The sequence below is a fragment of the Branchiostoma floridae genome, chromosome 2 (assembly GCF_000003815.2).
Source record: "Branchiostoma floridae strain S238N-H82 chromosome 2, Bfl_VNyyK, whole genome shotgun sequence".
NCBI lineage: Eukaryota > Metazoa > Chordata > Leptocardii > Amphioxiformes > Branchiostomatidae > Branchiostoma > Branchiostoma floridae.
In genome coordinates this window covers 1,763,960-1,775,867 of record NC_049980.1, presented here as the reverse complement: position 1 = coordinate 1,775,867, position 11,908 = coordinate 1,763,960, and the positions used below count along the sequence as shown (strand labels likewise).

Sequence of the window (11,908 nt, the reverse complement as noted above, 5' to 3'; positions counted from 1 at the left end):
TGAAGACCATACTTTAGTTGATCCTTAGGATTAAGGGTACATGCATGCGATAAATTATCAAGGGTACACGAAATGACATATAAACCACACTCTACTTGGCTCTTCTTCGGTCAAAAAACCAAATGGCTGCACAGTGGTAGCTCTATCAATTTAAAGTTTAATTTAAATGTTCTTATACTTAATAATGTTGTTCAACTTTCCTTAAAACGGCCATGTTACATCTATTTCACATAAATGAAAAAAATTTAATTTCAAAGTACAATGTACTTGATTTTGTCAAGAAACAATTAGGCAAATTTCATTGTATGCCAAAACATTTCACAAAAAATGTTTGTTTATTATTGCAGTAATTCAATGAATGACTCCAGTTGCATAAATTATGTTAATGTTTAAAAGATGTTGCCTTTCTAGTTTATCTGGACTCCTCTCCACCTCATTAGGCAAGCTCACCACTGTTGATCCACTTGTTTTCCCAGGTGCCATCAGCTGTTTCCCACTCCGAGTTCTGGCAGAGGTATTTCTACAAGCTCCACCAGCTGCAGCAGGTAAGATCCTCACTACAAATGTTTTACAGTTACAACAAACATTCTAGAGTCAAGAAATAAAGTGTCAGTCAAACTGGTAGATTGAAAATCATTGCAGATGGCAACAGGTACTGTAAATGCATTTCGTTTGCTGGTATTTAATTTTGCGGTAGCAGTAAGATGGGGTGTTTGTGAGTTTTGAATTCACGGTAGTGCCATTCACTGTAGTCACATGCTGTAAATTGTGTAATAGAAAAATGTTCGCGATGGTATTGAATTCATGGTTTAGCAGCCACCGTAAAAGCCGTGAGCATGAAACCACAGTTAAGATTTCTGCATTTACACTGCAGTACCTGGGTTAATATTTAGGATGGTAAGAAATTGAATAGTTTTTATGAGAGCTACTGATCTAGACCCTTGTGTTTGTCTCCCCATGCAGGACGAGGCCCGTCGAGCAGCTCTGATGGAGCGTGCTGACAACACCAGCCCCAGCGATGACCTCGGCTGGGAGGACGGTGAGTGTGAACTGTAGTACCCAGCAGATAAGGCTCTGGGCAGGGTAGAGATATCACCCTTCCTTCTAGTTGTCATTTACCCAGGGCTTGGTATAAAGTGCTAGTTACAGATGATTGGTTTTGCTGTGTTAAAGAACAAATCAACATACCACCTTGGAAAGGTACAATATTAGATATGAAATTCAAGTTATCATTTGTATTTCTCTTACTGTGGATACAAATTTGGTCTGTAATGCAAAAGAATGTACATTGTGTAGTCTGTTGTTTACAGTGCTTAAATGCTTTTCCAAAGTAAAGCAGTTCTCTTATAGGTTGACAGCTAGGTCTAGGCCACAACCACAAATGAAGTGGAAACTTCAGCCCGGTTTAGCAGAGCCTCCAAAGGTATATTGTATACCAAATGTAGACTGTTAGTGTTACAAATTGTATTAGGTTGTTGAAAGCAGTCCCATTTTAGTGAGAGATTGTTGGTACATTTATGTTTCAGATGAAGATGAGTGGGGTTGGGAGACTCCTGATGCCTCCACTCTGCCAGCTATCAGTGAAGGGGCCATAGCAACACAACCAGGTAAAGTGACATGTTTGGGTCAGGCTCAACTTTTCTTTGAGTAGGATATCACAAATGTACTAGTTCACCAAGAAAAGTTCACTCTAATCTTCATTCAGACACTGTGTGTCACTAACATGTAGATCTCGTGGCTATAGCAAAACCCTACAATTGAGACATGTGAACTAATACCGTACCATTGCCAAGAGAAAAGGCCCCTTTTTTTCAAACAGGTCTAACAAAGAATGCAAATGAGGTAAAGGGAAGCAAAAACGATAACAACAGAATTTCCCCTGAAAGCAGCATGTTTTGCATCTAAGGAAGATACTTCATATAACTATAAGTGTTGACTACTTAAATTGTGAATCAATGTAGATAAGACCTTACTTGCATATGTAAGGCTACATCTAGCATTTGTTGCATCAAAGAAATGTCTGTTACATAGTAATTGTTATCCATGTACAAGCACAACTATACTTATTTTCTATTCAGATGTCATTGTACGTTATCTTATAGGTCTGGTTATAACAGACAATTGTGTGTTCATTGTTTTGTAGGTCCAAAGGAAGAACCAAAAGAGGAATCAGCCCCAAGGGAAGCAGAGCTTGTCCTACCAGAGGAAGAGCGAAGCCCCAGTGCTGTGTCATCCGAGGAGTCATCTGAACTTGTCATGTTGGAGAAACCTTCCTCAGAAGCCTCCGTGTCATCCGATGAAACCCTGGCCACAGCAGCACCCAAGAGGAGTAGTCCCACGTCATCAGATTCCTCCGATGTCGTGCTTGTCGACAGACCAAGCATCGAAGACACAAGAGAAACAGCAAGTACAAAGACTGGAGTGCAAGTACAAGAAACCTCCCCGGCTGATGAGAAATCTGAAAAGCCTTCAGTGGTTCCTGTTCCCCCGGTTACCCAAGAAAGTGTAGAAAAGGGAGAAGATGTTGAAGATAAGATTGCTGAAAGAACTGAGCCAAAACCACAGCAATCCTTGGACACAGAGGGATCTGTGCCTGAGCAGGTCGTTGAAGAAAAGACAGAAGAAACAATCGTAGATAGTCTGGCTAAACAAGTGGAAGCCCAAGTCAGGATACCTTCAGACAAGATAGAGGAAAAGGCTCCAGAAAGTGAACCACAAGTGCCTGCAGCTGCGAGTAAGAAGGAAGATGTGAAAGAAGTGGGTGAACCATTACTACTGGCAGGAGCAAAAGAAGGAGAGATAGATCGGGCATCACCAGCTTCTGCTGGGGGCAGCAGTGGGGCCAAAGGTGAGAGAGTGTTTTTAATGTCTGGTAGTATGCTAAAACCTGCCTAAGACAGCCACCGGGGGACCAGACGAAAGTGAAATTTTTGCCAGGTGGCCAGCTTTTATTACTACACTGTGGCAATGTTTCCACCCATATTGCAGTAGACTGCCCCAACCCACAAGTGCTCTATTTGTCCAGTGACATTTTGCTGTCAAAATGTAAGGCAAAGTGGCCAATTTCACCAAGATTTCGCCTTAGTAAATGAATGTAGACACATGATTGAAAAGGCTATCTTGGGCAGGGATTGGGACCCTCTCCAGTCCTCATTCAACGTGGCCATGTGGATAGGTCGACTGTCTTGGGAAGGTCACTTCAGTTAAAGATTGCATCAATGGGGAAAGTTTTTGGGAGCTTAAAGAGATGGCGGCTTGGGCAGGTTTGACTGTATTCTAGATTGCTTAATTGCATCCATACCATACGATTGACTGTTCTGGATGCTCTAGCTACACGTATGCAATGAAATTTTACAAGTATGCCCATGTGTTATAGACTCTTCAGAGAGCCTGAGCGATGATTGGGAAAAAGACTTTGACCTGGACCTAACAGAGGAAGAAATGAGGATTGCTCAAGCTGCTCTGGAAAAAGATGGGAAGGTAATGTATGAACCCACAATATATACATGTTGTGGTATTCTGGAAAATAAACAACTGAATGGAATCATAGGGTATCGAATGGAATGTTTAAGTGGGAGTAACTCTGACAGACTTGCCCATGCCATAGGTCTCAATGGTCCTGCTTATAAATATTCATGAGCTTGGCCTGTTATGGACAAGAGCCAATCGGTGCCTAGATCAAAATTTTCAAATGTAGCAGTCCCTTGGCTACACCTGGGGCAATTACTTTTGTATTGAGGTCACCTGAGTGGCGCCGAATGGCAGCTCGCTCCAGACATTTGCGACAGTCGTATTGAGGTCACCTGAGTGGCGCCGAATGGCAGCTCGCTCCAGACCCTTGCAATTTAGCCCCACCTATTGTAAGCTCCTCGCAATTCTGCCCCTGGCTGCCAAGAGAGAGTAGTCGGCCCACCCAATCACAATAATAATAATAACAATAACAAAGGGAAAACTTCAAATATGTCATCTCATTTTAAGTTTTGATACTGTTTCAGGACACTGGAGACTTGGATGATGATTGGGAGAGCTGGGAATGATGGACCAATCACAGCAGCTGCTGGCATCAGTGGCTAACACTGGAACATTTTGTGTTGTGCAATACCCTGGGAGCCAGACAGGATTGGGTAGCTAGCGAGTTTTGTTCGGGGACGCAAGGCAGTCAGCCCGCCGATCTCACATTAGCGCTCCGGGAAGTTTAAGCCCAAAGGAGTTATCGCTACCCTTTTCAAGGACAGGTGGACCTCATCGGGCTTAGACTCTCTTGTGTGCTAATAGGAAATCGGCGGGCCTGACTGTCTAGGGCCACCGAATAAACTGTCCTAGCTGCCCGATCCTGGCTGGCCCCCAGGGTAGTTGGGCAAAGGAGCAATGGTTGTGGTCAGGGGTGGGCACCGGTACAGAAATTCCAGGTACAGGTCCTGTTCAGGTCCAGAGGATCAGGTCCAGGTCTGGACCCGACTGTCTGTGTGAAAACATGTGAAAGGGTGATACTCAAAACAGATTCATTTTGATACAAATGAATCTGTTTATTGAAGTATCCAACTCCCACTGGCATTTTAAAATCCTATCTTCATGTAAACAAGACCAACTGCCTCTGTACGTTTGACTGTAAAAAGTTGATGGAAATAACTCCTTTTCTGAGACTCTTGTTTATTTTCTTGGACCGCTTAGCCCTCAAATGTGTGGACGCCTGCCGATATATCAGGGTCAGTGACAGTTTGCTTATTTTCTAAATGGTGCAAATCTGGTCCACTGATTTTTTTAGGTTCATTTTCTTGGGGTACCGGTCCAAAAAGAAAAAAACAGTTTTGTACCAGTACAATGTACCGGCCCCCACCCCTATAGCTAGTTGTGGTCATTCAATGCTGAGTTAAAGGAGCATTCCACTCTAGAAGGGAGTCTTGTTTTCCAATAGATAATGTGTCAATGAATACATAATCAGCCGAATTTTGTGGAATTCACCTTGGGATGAATTACGTGATGTGTATTTTATAAAACAATAATGACACTCACTAAACCCATGCAGACCCTACCCATGCATTCCCTATACGCATAGACACTTTGTTTATCGTACATATTTTTGGGATAAATGAGGTACGCTAAGCACACCGAGAAGGCAAATTGCTCATAAGATAGCAAAGAATACAAGAACAAGACGAGATTTCTTAGCGAACCTGAAATTAGTTTTTTGTAACCTTACCTAAAAGTTTTGCATTGTATTCAGCCATAGGATTAATTCAATTAGAGGGTACTTGGGGAGTTTAGTAGAAGAGTGAATGCTTTTGAGGCATGTGGAGCAACTGGGTACTTTATCGTATAATGTGAAGTAGTAATGCAGTTATCACTTCCAAAAATTAATATCTATCGGAAAATAACACTCCCGTGTGGAGTGGAATGCCCCTTTAAATTATTGCGCTTTACTGCTAGGAAGAAAAAAATTATGGGGAATTCATTGTTGCTGTTTTTTAAACTAACTAACCTGTTGTGCTAACTTAATTATGTCTAAATTACTGGACAAATACATATTATGTATATTCTTATGGTGCATGTCGCTCCATAATATATAGCAAGTTGCAAAGTAATGTTGAAAGTCTTTTTCTTTTTGTATCATACAACTTTGTTCATCCGGTATAAATAATAGTGGGGACTATATACTTTATTAGGTACATGTACATTTGTAAGTGCAAAATTTGTACTATTGCATAGATGATAATACTTTGCTTTAAGTTGGCATAGTCCTGTGGTGCTAGGCATTCAAGATTTTGTGTATATTATCATATTTAAGATTATATGACCAAAATTAATTTAATACTTTGTCTCAGCCATTTATACCCACTGTAATGGAATGGATTCTAGCTTATTTTAACTGGAAACAAGCAAAAAAGAAGCTGCAGAAAAGTTGCACAGTTTTTGTGGAGATTGTCTCGTAATACTTGTACATGTATATGGACATTTGATATGGTCACCTTGATCAATGCTGACACTTTTTCTTGGACTGGGACATTCACATTTTATGAAAATTGTACCCTATTCTTACACAGGTGGTTTGAAATCGATAATCATTAAATTGAATTAAATACGCTACATTGTAAATATGTACTGAAGTGGTGATGGGCTGTGTTTGGATGCTGTAAAAATATAATATTATGAGATAAACCAACTGTTTGCTCTTCTTTTTTTGGCAAGTTCAAGAATACATTATGCCAAAGGCCACACTAACTTCATATATGTATGACATCTTTGCGCGCATCAATTTTCATATTTCAAAAAAATGTTTGTGACACTATGGTAAATCATATAAAGAAGCTGCAAAGTGAGCAAATGTATGTTTACATGCCGTATACTACTGGCTGGAGTCTTCCCAAGTCAAAGGTGTGAAAGGACAAAAATAAAGAATATATTGGTTTTGGTATACTGTATGCATGTTCTGTGTGTTCAGTCATTTGTTTAGCCACTTAGAAAAAACACGTTCAGTCATTTGTTTAGCCACACAACATAATACAAATGTACAATCAAACCTGTACTAGTGGCCACCTTTGCATAGTGACCACATGGCTATTGCGGTCACTTTTTGTCGGTCCCTTGGATTTTTTCCTGTTGAGCATAGCGGTCACCTGTCCAATGCGGCCACTGCCACAGGATTTTCAGTCCTGTAGATACAGGAACACTGCCTTTTGCAACCATACAGCGGCCGTATCTCACCATTTGTGAGGATTTGGAGGTCCCAACAGGGTCATTTTGGCAGTAGCGGAAGGTACACGTGCCCTGAACGTTAGAGCGCAAGTCTTTGTCTGCAAATTGTATTGAGACAATACTACTTGGTGAGAAAGATCAGTTGGTACTGAAATCATGTTTAACATGAACTCATGGTCAATTTATCAGCTTTTTCTCTATAGTGGCCACCTGTCTATTGTATAGTGCCCACATTCTCCAGTCCCTTGAGTGGCCGCTAAAGACAGGTTTGACTGTACCACTATTTTGTGTCAGTTTTAGGGTGCCCAGAGGATGTCATCCATGTAAAACAATTAGTATGGCCTAACTACAAGGCTTCTCTACTTGTTTTGGTGTAAAGAAATGACAATAGAACAAAGTTTCTTTGCTGTGATATTGTATTAGATACAGTGAGTGGAAAATTACATGCTAATCTTTCAGTCCTCCCAATACATTTATCGATATCCCAGCACCAAACTAGTTTTTAAAAAACTAGACAAATTTCTTAACAACTAGAGTTCGGCGACCTCATACCTCCATGAAAATTTAGAGCTTTCATAAATTTCATGCAATTGACTAACACATTAACATAATTTATGCATGGTGTTGTTCATCATTGACTAACGTACACATGTCACAATTATAAAATTCCCATTATTAATCATAAAGCGGTTTTGCAATTTTTACATAAATTATGCAAATAAGTTCCTCATTACCATATTAGGTATCTGCTTATATTCTACCTATCATAATTAACATGTGTTACATTTATTGAAGTCCAGTTATTGAAAACAATGGAATTATACCATTTCCTCATTAATTATGCAAATTAAGCTCTCATTTGCATAACATGTATATCATTATGAACATCTTTGCCTAAGGTACCCGCATGCCTAATATGATGCCAATCCGTCAATCCTTTCTGCAGTTATCCTCATTGGAATGTCTTGACAAAAACGCCCCTGCAGTTCCCAAATTAAATGTTAGGGGGCTGAAACTTGCCCCACTTTGTCATGACACTGAAAGCTATCTACCACCCAAATGTCAAGACCATATCACGTCAGGGACAAGAGATACATAGAAAAAACTGCTATGATAGAATATTCTCATTAATTATGCAAATGTAATATAATTTTGCATAATTAGTATTTCATTTTGTACAACATTGTCTGAGGTACCTACATACCAAAAATCATGAAAATCCGCTGTTCCTTTCTTGAGTTATCGTCTTCAGAAGTTTTTGACAAAAATGCCCCTGCTATCCCAAAACTAGACGCTAGGGGGCCCAAACTTATGTCACTTATTCCTGAGCGCAAGAGCTATCTAACACCCAAAAATTGGGACCATAGCTTGTTCAGAACACGAGATAGCAAAACCAGAAGTTGCGCTGCAGTACCAAGGGAAGCCGCTAGGGGGCCCAAAATCTAATCACTTCCAGCTTTCATCACACCCTACCAACACACCAAGTATGAAACCAATCCATCCAGCCGTTCTTGAGTTATCTTGTTGACAGACAGACAGACACACACACAAACGCAGGGTAAAATATAACCTCCATGACATTTCATGGAGGTAATTAACTGCCATCACTGCATTCCATGCTGACAAACTAATATCTTTGATACTGATTCCTACCACAAATTTCCAGTTCATCATGATTCAAAAGACATGTCAGGTGGATCTGTACAAAGCAACAAAAGTCCTGTCTGTCCAACACATTCCACTCTTTCTAAATTTGCATGTTTTCTGCACTGCAGCATTAGTAATAACCATTTTAAAAGGGGGTAATACAGAATATGATATACATAACAATGTAATTCATCCTTACATCAAGTTGCTTATTAACCAACATGGACACATTGCTAGACTTAGTCTGACATGGCATGTACATTGTAGTAAGTATCATCATTAAAACACCATGATTGTCTGAATATAACATACAGTGTAGTATACTGGGCTACAAAACACTGCTTTCAATTATGATCCGATAAGATTCTTAGATTTACCCCAACATTTCTATAATTGGGTAAAAGTAAAAGCCTGAGGTGACTAGAAAGCCAACATTTTCGAGGATCGAAATCCTCCCAATAATTTGCCTTTTGTCAAGCTACTTGCACAGAAAAACTAGGCTTACCCCTGAGGCATCGCCAAAAATGACAGAAGAAGAAAGAACATAAAGTTGAATAAGTTATCGAAGAAGCTATGTATAAGTGTGCAGACAGTATTTGCCTGCATTCTACCAGCGCCTCCTAGCAGTCATGAAATGAACTGCATGACAGAAGAACAAAAAAGAAAGAACACACCAGCAAAAACAAAATGTTTTCCTGATCAGGGAACATTATAGAGATACCCCAGGGCACATGTAACCCATAAAAAGCAATTCCTTTTTCATTAGGACTTACATACATATATTTCTTATAAAATACACTATTCAGCTCCTTATAAAAACACACTTGAATGTATAAATGTCATTCTATAATATCATTAGATGTACATTAATTATAATGTGCAAATTCATTGAGTTAAAATCCTAAATGTGTAATGAGCCATAATTAAATATACTAATGTGTAAATAGATTTCAAGGTTACACATTCTATGCCACATATAAAATTGCTATCTCTCCTTGTGAAGAAAGCTTTAGTTTGACTCATGTATAGAAATTATGTACATTGTAAGGTCATGACATTACATGTACCTTCCACTAGTGGAAATACAAAGCAACCTGTTAGCTTCATTAATATAAAATCTTGTATCTAAAATAGCTTTTTTTAGGTTAAGGTTAAAATTCATACATGTACCAAATACATACTAATTGATGGATACATAGACAATATAAACTCTGAGAAAGTAGGATTTTCACATCCATGGATCACAACGTCATATCCCTGTTCAAACCAATCGGTCAAAGTTTGCGGACAAAGATTAAACTTTCTGGCACCGATCTCTAGCTTTTTCCTGCAGTCACAATGATAAGTACATTGTATTCACATTTCATTGTCATCATTTAAATCCTAACAATTAAGGCCTGGCAAGTGATCTTTGGTTCGTATACACTGCAGATAAAGGGAAATGAAAGACTCAAAGGTCTCACACTATGGAGTCAAACTTGGAAACTCTGCTTCCCACTGCATTTCTGGGAATGTTTGCAAGTGACTTCCTGGCTGGTTTTAACCCCTTAAGCCCAACTGTAGGTCCAGTATCTTCCTTCTGAGAAACTTCAGCTGAGTGAGATCTTAATTCTGCCTGCCCTACCTTGGTTGAAGAGAGCATTTGCTTCCTGTCATCTTTCTCTGGGGTGCCAAACTTATTCAGCTTCTCCGCAACTGTGTTCTTTGGTATGTTTGCCAGGGACTGTCTCCCTTTCTCTTTCTTTGGAGTTGAGACTTTGGTGTCAAGCTTCTTTGGGATGGGTGAGGGGTTTACTGGACTATCTGGGGGTGTCATCGTGCGGAATTGTGTTAGTTTTGCCGAAACTGCATTGGATGGAATTTTGGAAAGGGACTTCCGGGACAAGGATGGGGAATCCCTTAGCTTTGGGAAGACCTTCTCAGAGTTGACTGGTTGCTTCTTTTCAATCTTTGTGTCACTTGTGGTTACAGTAGGGGCAGTATTGGTTTGCATGGTTAAGCCACTAGTGTTATTGGTTGGACTTTGACTTGTTTCAAGGATTGCTGCAGTTTTCTGAGCCTTTGGTGAACGGTTTTCTTTGTTTCCTTCTTTTGAAGTCTTTTTCAGTGGGGAAGTTTTCTTCGCTGGCAGAGTACCAACTTTGTTGACATCAACAGAGTCACTGGATTTAAAAGCATCGATTCTTTTTCCTTGAACACTTCCAAAATCTGAAATCTTGTCGACCTTGCAAGGAATTTCTGTACTGTGATTGCCAGGCTCTTTGGCAAGATCTGAGTTCTTATGATTGTCTTTACTGTCCCTCCCTGCTTTGCCTCTTTCGCTTTTCAGAGTTAGCGGCCATTTTTGATGCATTTTCTCGTCCTTATATTCTGATGATATTTTAGTGGGATGATTTTGTTTTTCACTTGCTGTGCTACTGACTGGCTTGGCAGTACCTCTGATCATGCTTTGTTTTGGGGCAGAGCTACATTTGCTTCCCTCAGTGAACTCTAGAGCCTTCTTTGCCTTCCCAGATGGAGCGTTGGGAGTGAGATGTATGTCCTCCCATGTTTCCTTCGCAACTTCCTGACCTCTCTTTCCAACCCTTGGTGAACCTGTACCTAACCTGATCCTGACTGGCACATGTGCGGGGCTGCAACCCTCCCTCTTCCTTAACCCTGGGGACTTGCTAACTTCACCACTGCGTGGTGTTACTGTGCCATTATCAGGATCATCTTCACCCATCCTCGACTCTACAGGGGTCTTTTTCCATTCGGGTTTCTTAAGATATGTAGCAGTTCCCATTCTGACACCCTGTCTTCCATTCCCTTCTTTAAAACCCATCCTATGTACAACAACCTTGGGGTGTTGTCTTCCCTTGTTGCTACCGTCAGTGGGACTACAGGGGGTAATGATGATTCTAGGTGGGGAGGAATCCCTCGTCTTACCCCACTCACTGAGCACCTCTTCAGACTTTGCGAACGACAGGTTACACATCCCCTTCCCTAGGCCCCTAACTCCAGCATGCAGTGCTTCTTGTGAGGAAGACTTGAGAGTATCATTCTGTACCTTACTTGATGTTTCTGACAGGCATCTCTGCTCATTATATATATCAGGGCAAGATTTGGCTGGTGGTAGCCTTTCGTCTGCTTCAGTGGTAGACACGTCCAACACGGACATGACCGCTTTAAGAAGGGAGCTGTGGAGATCTGGCGTTGCTACGGAACCCTCAAGAACGCTCGGCGCTCCCGCCGCGATGCCAGGTGTTCCAGGTGTTTTCACCTGCACACTGGGGGTCCTGCTGGGCGGACAGGAGGGAGGTCGTGACCTGGGAAGTATTTCGATGTCGTCCAGCTCGTCCATGTTGATGTCTGTGATGTCATGTTGGGTGTCATCACCGTGGGTTCTGCGCAGCCGAAGCAGCCTTGATGTACTGGCCTGGTGAGGGGCATCCTGGTATGTTGCCATCGCGGTTAGGGTGCAGCGAGTAGTTATAGTACATGGTCATCGCTATGGCCCCTGGATGTACGGTAAAGACATTATTAGTGGGGTGGGTAGCAGTACAGAAAGTCAGTCCGGTTCAGTCCA

The 11,908-nt window shown here is 41.0% G+C and overlaps 1 protein-coding gene across 1 annotated transcript in view; it reads left to right on the top strand.

The window, feature by feature from the left end:
- LOC118409291 (BSD domain-containing protein 1-like) overlaps positions 1-5,028 on the top strand; it is a gene marked incomplete in the record, with an annotated part of 10,858 nt that extends 5,830 nt beyond the window's left edge. The window contains 6 exon segments of the mRNA XM_035810188.1: positions 477-545; positions 964-1,039; positions 1,527-1,607; positions 2,144-2,848; positions 3,377-3,480; positions 3,996-5,028. Coding sequence (XP_035666081.1) covers positions 477-545; positions 964-1,039; positions 1,527-1,607; positions 2,144-2,848; positions 3,377-3,480; positions 3,996-4,037 — 1,077 coding nt within the window.
- Positions 5,029-11,908: the final 6,880 nt, after the last annotated feature.